Raw genomic sequence first — 17,675 nt, 5'->3', positions numbered from 1 at the left:
GCTCTTTTTGAGGTATATATAGTGCGTTGAGCTACAAAAACGTGCCCCTATATCTCCAGTGTCATTTTCCATTTAAATTAAAAGACTCATAAGAAAAAATAAAGAGTTTTATTGAGTAAACATTAAATACTGAGTCACCCAAAAAAATTGTAATTAGGGAGGTTGTGAATTTGAAATTATAAATTTGTTACATTTCAATGATTTTGCAAATTATAAGTGTCAGTGCGTGACATTTATGCCATAACCATTGTCAATATTTATAACCAATTATATTCAAATTTTTAAGTAAAGTTATGCGTATGTTAGTCTCATATACTTCGTCTAATTTACTAACCGTTGCACGTCATCCGCGTCATAGCCTGTGACGTCGCATGATACCAACACGAAATATTTGGCGGTAGGTGTGTTCTTTTTTAGAATCATTTTGCCGAGTACACTGGAATTACAGCCACTCGACATATTTTATTATATACGCGTAGAAATAATATTTCAAGATTTCTATTAATGTTAACTGGAAGAAATACACAATATGTTTCATTATTTAATTTGTATAAATGGATTATAAAGCGTTTTTATGAAGCACATTTGTTCGGAATACACTGTAACTATAATCGAACGAAGGTGATATTTTGGCATAAATTGGTAACATTTATTTGACAGTTGCGGTGATGACACTTCATATTTGTTTATATTCTTTACTATAAGTATTTGTTTCATTATATTTACTGTTTTTATTATTTACTTTACTATAAAAAGATCCTCTACAATAAAAATATAAATTTCACCGAATTTTATCACGACTTGGAATAATCGAGGTATCTGAAAACTTTTTTAGTTGTTATTGTAGACATAATACAAAGAAACCTACCGGCTTCATGCCAAGAGTTCGGAGCCGTTTTTTAATTATTAACAATGCAGTGCAAAAACGCTTGAACTGCAAATCTTAAAAGATTATAAATTAATTCTTGTTCTCTATTTCTTAAGTTTTACTTATTTATATTGAATAATAATCTGTTTTGTTGTATAATCCACGTTTACAATAATTATGTGATCTATTTGATTTAAAATGGATTCAGGATTTTTTTATACTTTGGCAACTATGTCAACTTAGATCTCTGGCGTAGATAATGACGTGCAACGGCATGTAAATTAGATGGATTGTAGAGGTATATATTAACATAGTGAGCCTACATTCCGCGCTTCCTGACGACAAGATCTCTTCGACTGGTTTGCGGTACTCCTGTCGCAGCTTTACTATGCGTAAGAGTGAAACAGCACTGATCCAAAGAAAAAAAGATGGTGCCGTCACTTCGCTCTGAATGACACTCTGTCTATGATAATATAAGTCTATGCTTTTTTCGTCTCTGCCATAGCCATATAATACCTAGCGGGTGCGCTGCAATTGGAAACTGTTCCCCCAGAGCTACAGAGAAAAATGTTGTAAGAAGGGTACGCATCTCTTTCTAATCTCTTACAATCATGCATGGCGCGCAGTCTAGGATTTATATGTCTGTGGTCTCTGCAATTGGCTAAAATCTCAAACAGCGTATTTTTATTCCACAGCCTACCCTGTTTTTTTGGTGTCTCTATATAACAATAAAATGTTTACAATACTCAAAACTTTATAATCAAATGCTTAAAAATAATGATAAGAATTATATATTTACAATAAGAAAAATAATTCATAGACATTCAGAAACATTAAACTTAATATATTTTATCATTTCTTGGCAATTTTCATATCGTTATGATAGCACTTTTCCACTAGAAAATACGAGTTAAATATTTCATAGGACTACGAAAAAACCAAGAAACAGGCAACAAAATACAAATAATTTCATACAATTTAAGATTTGTTATATTTTTATTATTAAGCCTAAGCAGCACTGTCTGCTATGAGCAAGGTCAAAAATTTTTTATAATGAGAATGACGTGGATGCAATGGGGAAACCCTAAGACAAAAAAACATTGTATTTGAAAAGAAACAATCATCAATTATCCCAGTAATTTGTTATTACGGTTACTGTTATGACAGTGTTGCTTAAATATTTGTTACAAAATAGAGTAATAGTCTAAAGAAATAAGGTAAAAAGGTTAAAGGCTCCTGTTTGGAGCTTCAACCGGTCAGGTATCTGATAAGTTCTTTGAATGTTATGAAGCCCGATAAACAAAACCTCGATGGTTCCTGAAATGGGTTCGGTGGAATTTTGAAATTTTTAACAATTTAAGGCCAAAAATGCACCATTTTTAGAACTTTTGTCTACCTGTAAAAAAGTAAAGCATTTTGAACGGATTTGGAAGTAATTATTTAATAAAACACTTTTAAAGTTTTAAAATGACGTTTTAAAGCCTTAAAACATACTTTAACAAATAATTATACAGTTGAGCCCGCGAGTCTTTACCCGTGCGTCATTAATACCTGGTGAGATAAAACACATACTTTTTATTTGACATCATTCTCTTGCACGCATGAAATTAATGACAAACCAGCTGCCGCCTGTTATTTAAGTAAAAACACATGTTATTTTTATGAACGATTAAGACTCAGTGTATTGAAAAGAGATAGGTACAAAGAACGACGATTGGGGATATCTTCACATATTTTAAGTACAATTTCTGACGTTTTGGTTTGTTTACTTTTGTGGCTGTCAGTTTGTTAAATTTTTTGCTGTTATTCTGTCGAGTTTTTGCATTTTGAAGTTTTTTATAGTATACAAACAGTTGTTTTCACAACTAATTTTATATTGGAGTTAGAAATTTTGTGATAAGTTTATGTTATTTTAAGATAAATTTTGACGACGTACAAAGCTAACCTCATTGTTGACACAGTTGAACGCTGGTGTTTAAGGTTCCGCCAAAGTGAATAAAACATCAAAAAGAAAATATGTTATTGAATTTTTTTATAAATTGTTTATTTATTTATTAATCAATGATAATAAAATAATTTATTAAGCTACTTCAAATGTAACTGTAATGATGCACCAAAATTTTAAAGGAAAACTTAAAGGACATCGCACACATCTTATGGAAAATATGTCGCTCAAATTCAATAAAATTTATACGAATAGATTCGTTTTAAATTAACGGTCAAATCTTATCATTGCGCCAACTCCATATTTTCAATAATATAAGAGCAGAAATTGATATAAATAAATCTGAAATCAAATGGATACGTACATAAGTTAGAGAGAAAAAAAATATTTTATAATACCCAAATTGTCGGTACTCCATAAATCAGCGGATTAGTTTCACTAATCCGCTTAGGCCCAGCGGGGTTTAAGCTCTTTTGAATAGCACCCAGAGCAATAGTGATTGTAACTGACAGTTTTACTGACTCCAAAAATGTGATTTCGATAAACTTTAATTGCAATTTGCGCCGTAATTAATCATAATTAAGAGTTGGCGCAATGATAAGATTTGACCGTTAATTTAAAACGAATCTATTCGTATAAATTTTATTGAATTTATATTTCCATTATAGTGACATTATATTTTCCATAAGATGTGTGCGATGTGTGACATTCTATTTATTTGATAACGTCAAATTTTATAATAACCCGTGCTCGGAATAATATCCATTTGCCGTTGCGTTCAGTAAATTTCCGACTTATTTCGTATGCTTTAAATGATGACGCACGGGTAAAGACTCGCGGACTCAACTGTACTTTACTTTCTACTGGTAGAAGAAAGATATTAAAATGGTGCATTTTTGGCCTTAAATTGTTAATAATTTAAATATTCCACTGAATCCACTGCATGAAACATAGATGTATGGGTTATCGACGTCCATAGAACTAAAAAAAAAAGAATGTGTGTGTACTTTGTACGCACGTAAGAAGTAGAAGCTATACTTCTATTATATGATTTCAACGAAATAAAATACTTTAAACAGTTTATTTTTATTTTATTTAAATATTAAACTAATTTTAATACTTATCACTTTCCAAAAATTAAAAAAAGAAGACACAAATTGTCCGCATTTGAACCCGAGACCTCTCGATCTGTGTTTCTCGGACATTATGACAAATCACGGTAACAAATAGACGAACTAAAGTATAAATACATATAAAAATGTTTTAATAATACGTATTATGTTACTATCGAGGAAGACAAATCCAAAGACACAAAAATTATAATGAATATATTTACTAAATACACAAATATATTTTTCCACACCTTTTTTGGACTGATACATACATAACTTAAAAGATTAAGCAAAGAATATAGACGTTAAGAGAGAGTATATTATATTCTTTGGATTTAGCAACGAACTCCATACTGTCTGTGTGCGCATGCGCTCAGAATAATAAAAATTCACTCCCAATCGCGCCTAAAGAAGTGTAACTTCAAAAAAATTTCAGATACTTTGCAAGGTCCAAAGACACGGGAATACCTTATTTCTCTGAACTATAAACCAATTTAAATAACTAAGAAAAAATGTCGTCTAAAGCATAAATTGGCACAAAAAGGAACATGATTTATATAAAAAGTTCAATATTCGTACCTGAAATGCAGAACCGCAGTTGCTATATTCTTTGTCATCATTATTTGCATGTATTTTTAAAATATATGGCACCAAAATGTAAGACTGTCGGCTCGATGGCTCTGGAGGTAAAAGAAATAGCACTATTAAGGCAGTTACCAGTGGTACTTTCAGGGGATCGGAGCAAAATGAAAAATTTTGACGCATGTCAAAATTTTTAATGTGTTTTAAATTTATTTTTTTTTCGAATCCTGAGAAAACTAATACCTAAATATTTTTGAAAAATTTAAACGCAGAATGAAAGATTACATTATTACCGAGGGCCAAAAGTCCCTGAAAATTTCTATAATGTTTATTTTAATAAGTTACAGGGGTGAAAATAAAAGAGAAAATTTAGTGATTTTTAATTGGAAATATTTAATTCAAAAGAAACTTTTTATTTATTTTAAGGGACTTTCGACCCTAGGTAATAAAGTAATTTTTAATTCTACATTTAAATTTTTCAAAAATACTTATTAGTTTTCTCAAAAGTTGAAAAAAATGAATACATTTAAAACACATTGAAAATTTTGACATGCGTCAGAATGTTGCATTTTGCTCCGTTCCCCTTAAAATTAGTGTAGAGAACGCCCTTGTGGCACGTTTGTGTTACAAAGTAGTCGAACTGATTCATCTGTTCTCTGGAACGGGTAATATTAGAGATGGAACAAATCGTTCATTTTAGAAATTCCAGTCTGCTCTATTGACTCTTTTTTATCAATGTCTTCAAATCTTCAATTCCTATCCAATGTTGCTGATCATCATGGTGTCGGTAAAAGGCTTTGTAATATAGATGAAGACCAGTTAATATATTAATCATCATAGATATACTATCATCTATTTAAATACGACAAATGGTCTTTTATCCAGGCCCAAAAACAAATATGTCATTTATTCTTACATTCGTAAATATTAATTTTTTTCTAAAACCTTACATTTTTACAAAATTCAAAATAAACCAAAAAACCTGTATTTAAGTACAGATATGTACCCCCCCCCTTATAAAATTATAATTTATTTTTTAAGAACAATTAAAAAATGACATCAAATATAGGGTGTTCCCGTAAGAAAAATATAACTTCGATATACCACTCTTTTTGGAACACCCTATATAATTCACATTATTATTAAATTGTAATGACAGTGGCCTTGTATATTTCTATGAAGAAAAAGACTTTGAATATTTCGTGTTTTTGTTTATTTGGAAGTCGTTTTCCGTGCACAGACTGCTGCATATAAGATGGGCTACCCTGTATATTAACTGAAACATCTTCCTAGAGACCTGGATTAATCCAGAGTGTCTAAATAACCTCACTTCTCAGGACTACAAGTCAGTTTTTAGTAAAACAGCCACAGTATAAATTTCAATAATAAAAAACGGGATGTGGTACTCCGGAAGTGAAGAGCGAAGGTATTTAATTTATTTTATTTTCATTTATTAAGATTTGAAACGCTTGGGCATGCGTTTACTACCTCACGTAATGTGTGGTTTGCGCGATCTGTCGTTGCAGTCGTTTCATTACGTTTCGGTCGTTTTTATTTTGTAATACATAAGCGATTTTTTCAAAAAAAAAAAAACAACATTTTAGTTGATGTCAATGTTTTTTCAATTTCCATGATGCCTTAATGACGTTCCAAAATTTGAGCCATTTTCGTAAAGTGAATATATACACGTTATAACATTGTAATCTTAATAAAATCCTTAAAACTATAAGCTATCAGCTACTGTTAAACCTAAGAGTATGATTTTTCATATATTCTGGCGCTATTTCATGCAACCAGGCAGCATCTATTGTAGTGAGTCCTCGTAAGTAGCACTTGTTGGTCTGAACAACTTCTGTAAACAACACAACATGAGGTTGTTGGCGGTGTAGAGTAGAACTTGGATGGAATTGCACGGTTTGTTTCTTGTCCAACTAAAAACAAATTACTCAGTACTAACATCTGCATCTATTGTAACAGAAAGAAATATACAAAGCACTATATGAAATGGGATTTAGTGAAAAATTAGTAAGAATAATCTTCTTTTTCCTATATTAGGCCTCTTGACCTGATCTTAACTGATTTTGAGCTTGTAGTCGTAGCTGTGATGTTGACTGCCAGCTATCTCGCCACTTTTAAAAGGGTCTTCTTATTGGTGTCTTGCCTGTTGGCTTTGAATCTCTGGCTATTCGCGGTGTGCAAGTACTTGGAAGGGATACGCGAAACGATCGTGCGAGAATAGCGGAGAAATATTGCAACTTTTTTAAACAATTCATATTGTCAATTGAAATTGTCAAATTGACGTACATTTCATAACTATTGTCATTTAAGAAGAAAAAGCTAATTATAAAAAAAAGCTAATTATAATTAAAAGCTAAATTATATATTGCTCCACAATATTGATATGATATGCAATTATTATATAAAGGTAAATTTAATTAATTGTATTTTGCTTGCAGTACTGCATTTTAATAACCAATTTTATTTACTACATACAATTGTTTACGTTTTAATAACTAACCTAAATCTTATTTTTCTACTTATTATTTTTTTTTGGACTATGGCCTTGACAATTATCCAGTAACCAGGACCATATAATTGGCCAATATAATTAAAAGTGTTAAAAATGTTGCCGAGCTATGAAACCAGGTGTCGCTTTTCCGAACTTGCACGGTCCCAATACGGGCTATTCTCTCGCTGTCTATTCTCGCCACATGCTGATTCCACTCTCGATGTTCTCATTTCTGATGTTTTCAGTATTCTCTTGCTTTCTGCTGTGTCACATCTTGTTTATATCCCGTACATCATGATCAGTCTTACACATGATTTGTATATGCATACTTTCCCTTCTAGCCACACATCTTTATTTCTCCAGATGACATCCCTCAGACATCCTGACACGTAATTGGCTTTATTTGCTTGCTTTCGGTCGCTCTCTTTAACATATCCATAACTACATAGTTCGACTCCCAGATATTCAAACCTCAAGACTTATTCAATTAGTTCGCTGTTAATTACTATTTTGCATCTTATGGGTTCCCTTGGCACTACCAGGGATTTTGTCTTAGCTGTTGATATTTTCGTGTTGTAGTTCTTCGCCACTGTATTGAAAGTTTGTGCCATTCGCTGTAGGTTATCCTCATTATCGGAGATTAAGATTGCATCGTCAACATAACAGAGGAATTTTATTTGTTTTTCTGCCATCTTTAATCCTTTTCCTGTACTTTTAATGCCTTCTATGATTAAGAGTAAGAATAATAAAAGTGAAACAGAGAATAGGATTAAAATAAATGGAAAAGAAACAGATAGGTTTGAAGTCAGTGAGGGGGTACAACAAGAGGACCCACAGTCATCACTGTTGTTCAGTATCCTTCCTGAAATTGTGTCTTCCTTTTCCTGACTGAATTGACTGCATGCCAAAACGCAATATTTTGCATCATTCTCTACCATTCCACCGGAAATGGGAGTGCAACAATGGGAATTAGTGGCACAGGACCGACCAACATGAAAGGCAATAGTAAACGCGGCAAAGACTCACGAAGAGTTGTAGCGCCATTGATGATGATGATGATAATGATGATGATGATCTACCACTCCACCCCACATATTTCGCATGGGTCGTCATTTTTCTTTTTAATTTTGTAGGTATAGGTCCTAAATGATCGATGGCCTGTCAAAAATTGTGTGAAATAAAAATTGGTATGTCTAAATTTGCTGTTGATCCATGGCTCTATGTTGGTGATGAGAGTCTGCATTCAATTTATATTGCTTGGTGGCTTAAATCTCCACAATTCATGCAGTTTTTTGACCTGTCTTCCCTCCTACACTTGTTTGTCCTATGCCCATATTGTAGACATCTATAACATCGTGGATATTTATCCTTCCTTTGATTTTGCAGGATGTCCAGCCGATTTTTATGTGACTCATATTTCTGAGTCCATCTCCCTTGTCCCAGCGTACTGCTACAGTGGCTATTTGCCAACCTAGCCTGATTTCTCTTATATTTTTCATTCCTATTTCTTTTATTATTATTTGTTCTTCTTTATTTATGACTAATTTTAGTTCTTAATTCACTGCTAGGGTCTAGATCTAATATATTAAAATTTGCCATGTTTCCTCTCATTTCTTCTTTCATTCTTTAGTCACCTTTATATTTGTAACCTTTAGTATGTAGTAGCCACAGTATATAGTAAACATCGTATCTGGGCCAGACGATAAATAGTCTCTGCTACATGTCATCATGCAAGGAATAGTAGAGGAAAGAAAAGGCTTAGGAAGAAACAAGAAATCTTGGCTGAAGAATATCAGATATTGGACCAACCTCAGTGTTGAACATATATTTCACGTTGCAGAAGATAGAGAAGCGTTTAAAGAAGTGATTGCCAATCTTCGTTAGAAGACAGCACAATAAAAAGAAGATGTAGTTGCCAAAAATACATTCATGAGAGTATACCACCTTCAGTCTGAAATGTATACTACCTTCCGTCAGAAATGTATACCACATTCTCAAATGCCTAAAAAAATATTGGCCTGGAAGTAAATGAGGAGAAAACTAAGATGATGGCATCAACATCCAACAATAGCACCAGAAACATTGGTCACGAATTCACGGTTGATAACTCTACCTTTGAAGTGGTGGACAAATTCACATACTTAGGCTCCCTGATCACCAAGGAGAACGTCATGATGGAAGAAATCAAGCGAAGGATAATTCTAGCCAACGAATACTATTTTGGACTGAGTAGACATATGAGAAGCAGAAACTTAAGCCTAAAAACAAAAATAACCATATGTATACAAAATCCCTAGATAACCAGTGTTGCCATATGGATCGGAGACATGGACCATCTCCAAGGCAGATGAAAACCTTCTGTTTATATTTGGACGAAGGATCCTGAGAGGAATATTCGGTGGCATCTGTAAAAATAGTGTTTTTAGGAGGAGGTACAACTACAAGATATACCACAGATATAAACATATATTTAGTGGTAAAAACGTAGAATCTCTTATAAACATAGGACGACTAAGATGGGCAGGACATCTAGCAAGATCACAGCAGAACAACCCTCCTAGAAGAATCCTTATGTCACAACCTGTGGGAAGTAGCAATAGGAGTAAACCAAAACTCAGATGGAAGGATGGTGTAGATGAGGATGGGAGAAAAATAGGCGCATCAAACTGGCAATGGTTGGCAATGGATAGAACTGACTGGCGTAATAGACTTGGGAAGGTCGAGGCTCTTTTCTAGAACTGTAGCACCATTGATGATGATGAGTTGCCAAAAATGCAAGTACATATATCTGACTTACCGTAACATACTGATGATCTCTCACCAGTTCAGCAGCATTCATAAAAAGACCTGCAGTCAAACACTTCCTTAGTTTATCCAAATCACTTCCACATGACGAACTTAGACCTAAATCACATTTCTTGCACAAGTCTTCTAGTTGTGCCCTTATTTCTCTAGCGTGAGTGATATTCCTGAGGTTTATAAAATGGTCTCTGCACCAACTTCTCCTGAAAATTTTAAAAATTGTTAATACTTTCATATACAGTAAGCTCCACCCTACTAGATACATGGGTAGTTACATAATTGCTATGCTTATGGGCTAATCCGGTCCGTTCTCAGATGTGACTTTCATTCCTGTCATATTACTGTCAAAAAACTATTCAAAATAATTTGTTTTTCCATACAAAAAATACATTAATTAATAGTATTATTACTCTGACTTACAATACACCAAGAATATTACAATACTTTAAAACTTTTAACGCTTTACCAAAATGACAACTATAAACGTCAAAATTAGATCAGCTGTATTCAATACAAATAGATGATTTATTGTTTGTCAACTTTCTATGTTAAGGCCATCGGTACATAATTCGCAAATATTTTACGGCTATCCCTACTTTTTCTGTCTTTACACGGCAAATTACGTGTAGTAAAATTCACAGTGGTATGGATATATAAACATTACTAGAACGTCATTCTACTTGACAATGTCATGATTAACTTTAAAGAGATAGCTTTTGAATGTTCTTGGATAACTGTTATTTGTATAATTGCAAATTATTAATTCAGTTAATAAATGTGTGATCATTTTTTCACTAACTATGTATTCAGTGATTGTAATAATTTATATGTACAACAAAAACTAATACTCGATCGAGAAAAGAGGAAAAGTGTTAAAGTGATTTTTTTAATAATATATTGTTACTATGGAACGCTTAAAATTTTGAACATCTTTAACAACAAAATACTTCGATCACAGAATATATTATCCTGATGTATTCTCTGCTTGGATCTTCCACAAATAATACACAATAAATAACTTTTTATTAAGTTCACGTCTTAAATCAATTATTTATCAAATACACTACATATCAACATAATTTAATCTGTAACTCAAAATATTCCCGATGCCATGTCAAATATTTAAAATTGTCACTGATTGTCACTGTCTGACTGACAATATGCTGACAATATTCTATTCGACTGAGTGCGTTGTAAGACAAAAATAAATTTGGAAAATATTACCACGGACATTGCGTTCATTTTCTTCGAATCCTGAAAAAACCAATAAATACTTTTAAAAAATTTAAACGCAGAATGAAAGACTAAATTATTACCGATGGCCGAAAGTCCCTTAGAATAAATCAAAAGTTTATTTTGAATGAGATATTTGAAATTAAATATCACACTAAATTTTCTCTTAGTTTTTCAACTCTGTAACTTATTAAAATAAATATTATAGAAGTTCTCAGGGACTTTCGGCCCTCGCTAATAACATAATCTTTCATTCTGCGTTTAAATTTTTCAAAAATATTTATTAGTTTTCTCATGATTCGAAAAAAAAATGAATCCCCATTTGAATAGCATTGCAGCCGAAAATACGTACCCATCCCCTTAATATTCAATTTCTATACATTTGTTGACGTACTAAACGTCACTAAACATAAAAATAAACATTGCATCCAGTGAAGGGTCCAGGACTGTAATAGCTCAATGATCCTACGCCTATGTATCTAGTAGGGTGGCGCTTACTGTATGTATATCATTAGTTCATGATTGGGTGAGAAATAAAAAAATCACATCATTACATTTTCCAAAATCAAAATTTTAGACAGTATAAAAAAATGTTGTTCTGAAGCTATTTCCTTGTGGCATTTTTATGATTAATTATTTATATGGGAAATAAGCCACAATTAAAATGAAAAAAATAATTTTATTAACGTTTCGACGCCCAAATCGGGTGCCGTTGTCAAAATACAAAATATTACTAAAATAAACTAAAGTGTTGTTGCTAAGCAAAAAAATTCTTCTAATAATTTATTTAATCTCACTCATTTATATTGGCAATTCAGACATAAATTATACATTTTAAAGTAGAAGACTTTAAAATGATATTGCCAATATTTATGAGTTGCGTTCCTGGGACGACTTACTGAAAGATAGTTCATTCGATTACATGAAATTAACCCCAACTCAAGAATATCCGTCATAAAAAATTATAGCATGTGATATGTCTTTAAAAAGACAACCAAATGCAACGACAGTAAAATTCTCGCGTTAGAGACTTCATAGTAAATCACAAGGGAAAACCAGGAAAAACCCTGTGATACTATCCCGACATCGTAAGTATTTGGTCTTACATTAATTTACTCTCAAAAAATAATACCAAATTCTGACTTGTAACATGTTTAAATTATAAATAATATTAATAATACTAGATATATAAGTAATACTAAAATATAAAATATGTACTAGCTCCATATTATTGACTTACTAATCTTGGTATTTTCTTTCTATTGACTTCCTCTTTCAGTATGGGTAACCACATCCTACTGCATTCTACCGAGGAATTTGCGACACAATTGGTTTCATTTAGCATAATTAGAGCCGCTTCTTTGATTTTTCTCTTTTTACTATCTGATTCTTTCAGGACTATACTTGAATCTCTCCACTGAACTCTATGTTCATTATCCCATGCGTGTTGACATATTTGAGATCTGTCAAATTCTCTATTTTTAATATAAGATTGATGTTCACTTATTCTAACGTCTAATGGTCTTGATGTCTCACCTAAATAAAATTGTTCGCATTCACAAGGTATTTTATAAATGCAGTTCTTTGTTCTTTCTTGATCATTGTTAGGTTTAGTTTTAGATAGAATAGATCTCAATGTGTTTGTTGTTTTGAATGTTGTTGAAATGTTGAATTTATTTCCTATTGTTTTAAGTTTCTCGGATAGTCCTTTTATATATGGTATTGATATTTTCCTCGTATTATTTCTGGTGAATGTTGTAGGATCCCGTTCTAAGTTGTTCTGTTCCATTCGATCCAATCTTGACAATTCCTTATTTATAAACGATAAAGGATAATCATTTTTTAATAAAACAGATGTTAACAATTGTTTTTCTGCTAAAAAGGAATTTTCGTTAGAACAAGTAATTTTGGCTCTATCATATAAGGATTTAATGATTCCCTTTTTAACGTTGATGTTGTGATTTGACTTGTAATTGAGATATCTGTTAGTGTGTGTTGGTTTTCTATACACTTGAGTCTCATATCCAATATCCTTCTTTGAGATCAAAACATCGAGGAAAGGTAGGCTGTTATTGTATTCCTTTTCCATTGTAAATTTTATTGTCTCTTCTTGATCGTTTATAATATTCAGGAACGTATCCAACAATTCTGATCTATGAGGCCATATTGAAAACACATCATCTACATATCTCCACCATACTGTGGGTTTTAAATTTTGTTTAGAAATAATATTAGTTTCGAAATCCTCCATAAATATATTAGCCAATAATGGAGATAAAGAAGAGCCCATTGCTAGACCAAAATTTTGTTTATAGAATTCATTGTTTAGTTGAAAATAGGTATTATGGGTACATAATGTCAATAACTCCATTATAGCTGATACATTTAGTCTTGTCCTAGTTGCCAATGTATTATCATTCTCTAATTTCGTTTTGATTATGTTTAAAGTTTTATCTAATGGTACATTTGTAAATAAACTGTTTATGTCAAAACTTACTAAAATATTATTTGGATTAAGAAATAGCTTCAGAACAACATTAAGAAACCGGTATGGGCCTATCGTGTGTCAAAATTTTAGGAAATTGGAAACCTTCTACGAGAAACTGGCACATTGTCAAAATTCAATAAAATTTTTAAGAAGATGTAGAAATAACAACATAATACCAAAGGGCTTGAGGTTACGGCCAGCATACTCAAGCAGAAGACTCCAAAATATTCTACACAGAGCCAGTTTGTCGATGATCCGGGAAAGGTTGCAATTTCACAGGTCAAATTTATTTTTTATCGAACAAGACATCGTCAGTATTGAAGATTTACTTTTCGGAATGATATCAAATTCTGATTTTGATCGAATTATTTTTAGTTTACACATAATTTATGAAAATTCATATCAGAAACAAAGAAATATACATTTAAATAAATTTAATAATCTTTTAGAACAAAATAGTTTACATACTTTTGATAACCTAAATAGAAATAATGACATATTAGCGACAGTTGTCAATCTATCAAATAGACATTTAAATGCAACGGAAAATTTGGTATTATCAAAAGGTTTAAACTATGCTGTTACTCATCCATCTATTCCAAAATTAGACATAATCAGCTCAGTGGAGAAAATATCCCAGTGTCTACCAACTCATGAAAAAGAACAATATAGGGTACTATGTAAACTTGAATTGGAAAAGTCTAATCAAATTGAACAGAACATCAGCAAAGAGGAAATGAAAGCTTTAAAAACTTTAAGAAATGATGACTCCATAACAATCCTACCAGCGGATAAAGGCAATGCAACTGTAATAATGAATAAAATACAATATGAGGACAAAATTACAGATCTAATTACAAATGGACCTTATAGCAAATTAACGAAGGATCCAACGAAGACACTGGAAAACAAAATATATAGAACTTTATTCAAATTTAAAAATGATCTAACATACTATCAAAGAAAATTAATGACACCTCACTACAGTAAGACACCACATTTTTATGGAGTGCCGAAAATTCATAAAGCGAACATACCACTTAGACCCATTTGTAGTACCATCAATTCTCCTTGTAGTGAACTATCAAAATTCTTATTAAACATTCTAAAACCATTTGCTAATAATGATGACACTTTTATAAAAAATACAAAACATTTTTTAAACAAATTATCAACTATTGAATTTAATCCAAATAATATTTTAGTAAGTTTTGACATAAACAGTTTATTTACAAATGTACCATTAGATAAAACTTTAAACATAATCAAAACGAAATTAGAGAATGATAATACATTGGCAACTAGGACAAGACTAAATGTATCAGCTATAATGGAGTTATTGACATTATGTACCCATAATACCTATTTTCAACTAAACAATGAATTCTATAAACAAAATTTTGGTCTAGCAATGGGCTCTTCTTTATCTCCATTATTGGCTAATATATTTATGGAGGATTTCGAAACTAATATTATTTCTAAACAAAATTTAAAACCCACAGTATGGTGGAGATATGTAGATGATGTGTTTTCAATATGGCCTCATAGATCAGAATTGTTGGATACGTTCCTGAATATTATAAACGATCAAGAAGAGACAATAAAATTTACAATGGAAAAGGAATACAATAACAGCCTACCTTTCCTCGATGTTTTGATCTCAAAGAAGGATATTGGATATGAGACTCAAGTGTATAGAAAACCAACACACACTAACAGATATCTCAATTACAAGTCAAATCACAACATCAACGTTAAAAAGGGAATCATTAAATCCTTATATGATAGAGCCAAAATTACTTGTTCTAACGAAAATTCCTTTTTAGCAGAAAAACAATTGTTAACATCTGTTTTATTAAAAAATGATTATCCTTTATCGTTTATAAATAAGGAATTGTCAAGATTGGATCGAATGGAACAGAACAACTTAGAACGGGATCCTACAACATTCACCAGAAATAATACGAGGAAAATATCAATACCATATATAAAAGGACTATCCGAGAAACTTAAAACAATAGGAAATAAATTCAACATTTCAACAACATTCAAAACAACAAACACATTGAGATCTATTCTATCTAAAACTAAACCTAACAATGATCAAGAAAGAACAAAGAACTGCATTTATAAAATACCTTGTGAATGCGAACAATTTTATTTAGGTGAGACATCAAGACCATTAGACGTTAGAATAAGTGAACATCAATCTTATATTAAAAATAGAGAATTTGAGAGATCTCAAATATGTCAACACGCATGGGATAATGAACATAGAGTTCAGTGGAGAGATTCAAGTATAGTCCTGAAAGAATCAGATAGTAAAAAGAGAAAAATCAAAGAAGCGGCTCTAATTATGCTAAATGAAACCAATTGTGTCGCAAATTCCTCGGTAGAATGCAGTAGGATGTGGTTACCCATACTGAAAGAGGAAGTCAATAGAAAGAAAATACCAAGATTAGTAAGTCAATAATATGGAGCTAGTACATATTTTATATTTTAGTATTACTTATATATCTAGTATTATTAATATTATTTATAATTTAAACATGTTACAAGTCAGAATTTGGTATTATTTTTTGAGAGTAAATTAATGTAAGACCAAATACTTACGATGTCGGGATAGTATCACAGGGTTTTTCCTGGTTTTCCCTTGTGATTTACTATGAAGTCTCTAACGCGAGAATTTTACTGTCGTTGCATTTGGTTGTCTTTTTAAAGACATATCACATGCTATAATTTTTTATGACGGATATTCTTGAGTTGGGGTTAATTTCATGTAATCGAATGAACTATCTTTCAGTAAGTCGTCCCAGGAACGCAACTCATAAATATTGGCAATATCATTTTAAAGTCTTCTACTTTAAAATGTATAATTTATGTCTGAATTGCCAATATAAATGAGTGAGATTAAATAAATTATTAGAAGAATTTTTTTGCTTAGCAACAACACTTTAGTTTATTTTAGTAATATTTTGTATTTTGACAACGGCACCCGATTTGGGCGTCGAAACGTTAATAAAATTATTTTTTTTATTTTAATTGTGGCTTATTTCCCATATAAATAATTAATCAGTACAAAAAAAGTTTTTTTTCTGTAAAATTTAAAATAATAAAGTATAGATTGTTTTAATTAAAATAAGCTAATGTACCTAATGTAAAAATACTTACTTATTGCTTTGACCCACTGAATCAAAGTCTCTATATATATTTAGAAGGGTTATCAGGTCTCCATAAGAAGAACAAAACTTTTGCCTAACGTTTTGAGCCTCTGTCTGCTTTGATACAGGATTTATAAGGATGGATTCAGCACTTAAAAGAGACACTATTGTTAAGGCTTCTTGCAGACAGGAGTATTGTTGGGCAGCAAACAGAATTTTGGAAAACCTACAAAAAGTTACATATATTGTTTATAATTCCATAAAAAGTATTCCGTTTTACTAAATCTAAATTGTTACTTACCTAGGATCTAAGGGAAACCTTGCCATTTTCTTTCCAAGAAGTGTCAATTGTATAGAATCAACGTCCTCCACAGCCCCAAGTAGTTTCAACTGTTCAAAAGCTGCCGTTATAGCTTCTTTAGGTGGAGCGTCCATAAAATCAAACTTGTTAGCATGGATACCCAGAGCCAACAACTGTAGGGCAACAGTACCTAAAATAAAACACTTTTAGCCTTTTTAAATTCCTTATAAAAGCTATATTCTCTTCAAAGCAATGGTCAAAGGTATAATTTTAGTTGTACACTAAGCATCAAAAATTAATGCACCACCTTAAAAATAGGACATTTTGATGTCTCGTATTTCCTAAACCCGATGTCCGATTTGAGTGATTTTTTAGTCTGTTATAGCTTTCTTCTTCAAGAATATTGATGTAATATTATTATTGCTAAAGTGGTAAGTGTCATTGTATACCAGATGTAACAATGGTAGTGTGTTTTTTTCTCAAAGTTTGGAACACTATGTGGAATATTCTAGCATATATGAAATATTGAAATTAAAACTCAACTGTAGGCTTTCTTAACATTCTGTTTTTTGATTCATTCGCTTGTTGCATAAAAAGTTAGGTACTTTAAGAACTAGCAACGTTATTCATCAATACAGGGTGTTTCTAAATAAGTGCAACAAACTTTATGGGGT

At 31.6% G+C, this 17,675-nt stretch overlaps 1 protein-coding gene across 1 annotated transcript in view; it reads right to left on the bottom strand.

Annotated features, from left to right (window-relative positions):
- Positions 1–93: 93 nt before the first annotated feature.
- Positions 94–17,675, bottom strand: part of LOC114327069 (ATP-dependent RNA helicase DHX33) — a 33,985-nt gene continuing 16,403 nt past the window's right edge. Inside the window, exons 6-9 of the mRNA XM_028275578.2 lie at positions 17,002–17,191; positions 16,711–16,926; positions 9,814–10,021; positions 94–6,438 (exon numbers count right to left, since the gene is read on the bottom strand). Of these exons, the coding sequence (XP_028131379.1) occupies positions 6,241–6,438; positions 9,814–10,021; positions 16,711–16,926; positions 17,002–17,191 (812 nt within the window). The 3' untranslated portion in view covers positions 94–6,240. The remainder of the gene's footprint in view (positions 6,439–9,813; positions 10,022–16,710; positions 16,927–17,001; positions 17,192–17,675) is intronic.

Source organism: Diabrotica virgifera, chromosome 6 (assembly GCF_917563875.1).
Source record: "Diabrotica virgifera virgifera chromosome 6, PGI_DIABVI_V3a".
In the NCBI taxonomy this organism is placed as follows: domain Eukaryota; kingdom Metazoa; phylum Arthropoda; class Insecta; order Coleoptera; family Chrysomelidae; genus Diabrotica; species Diabrotica virgifera.
Note: the sequence above shows the minus strand (reverse complement) of the source record. Positions and strands in the feature narration are given on the sequence as shown.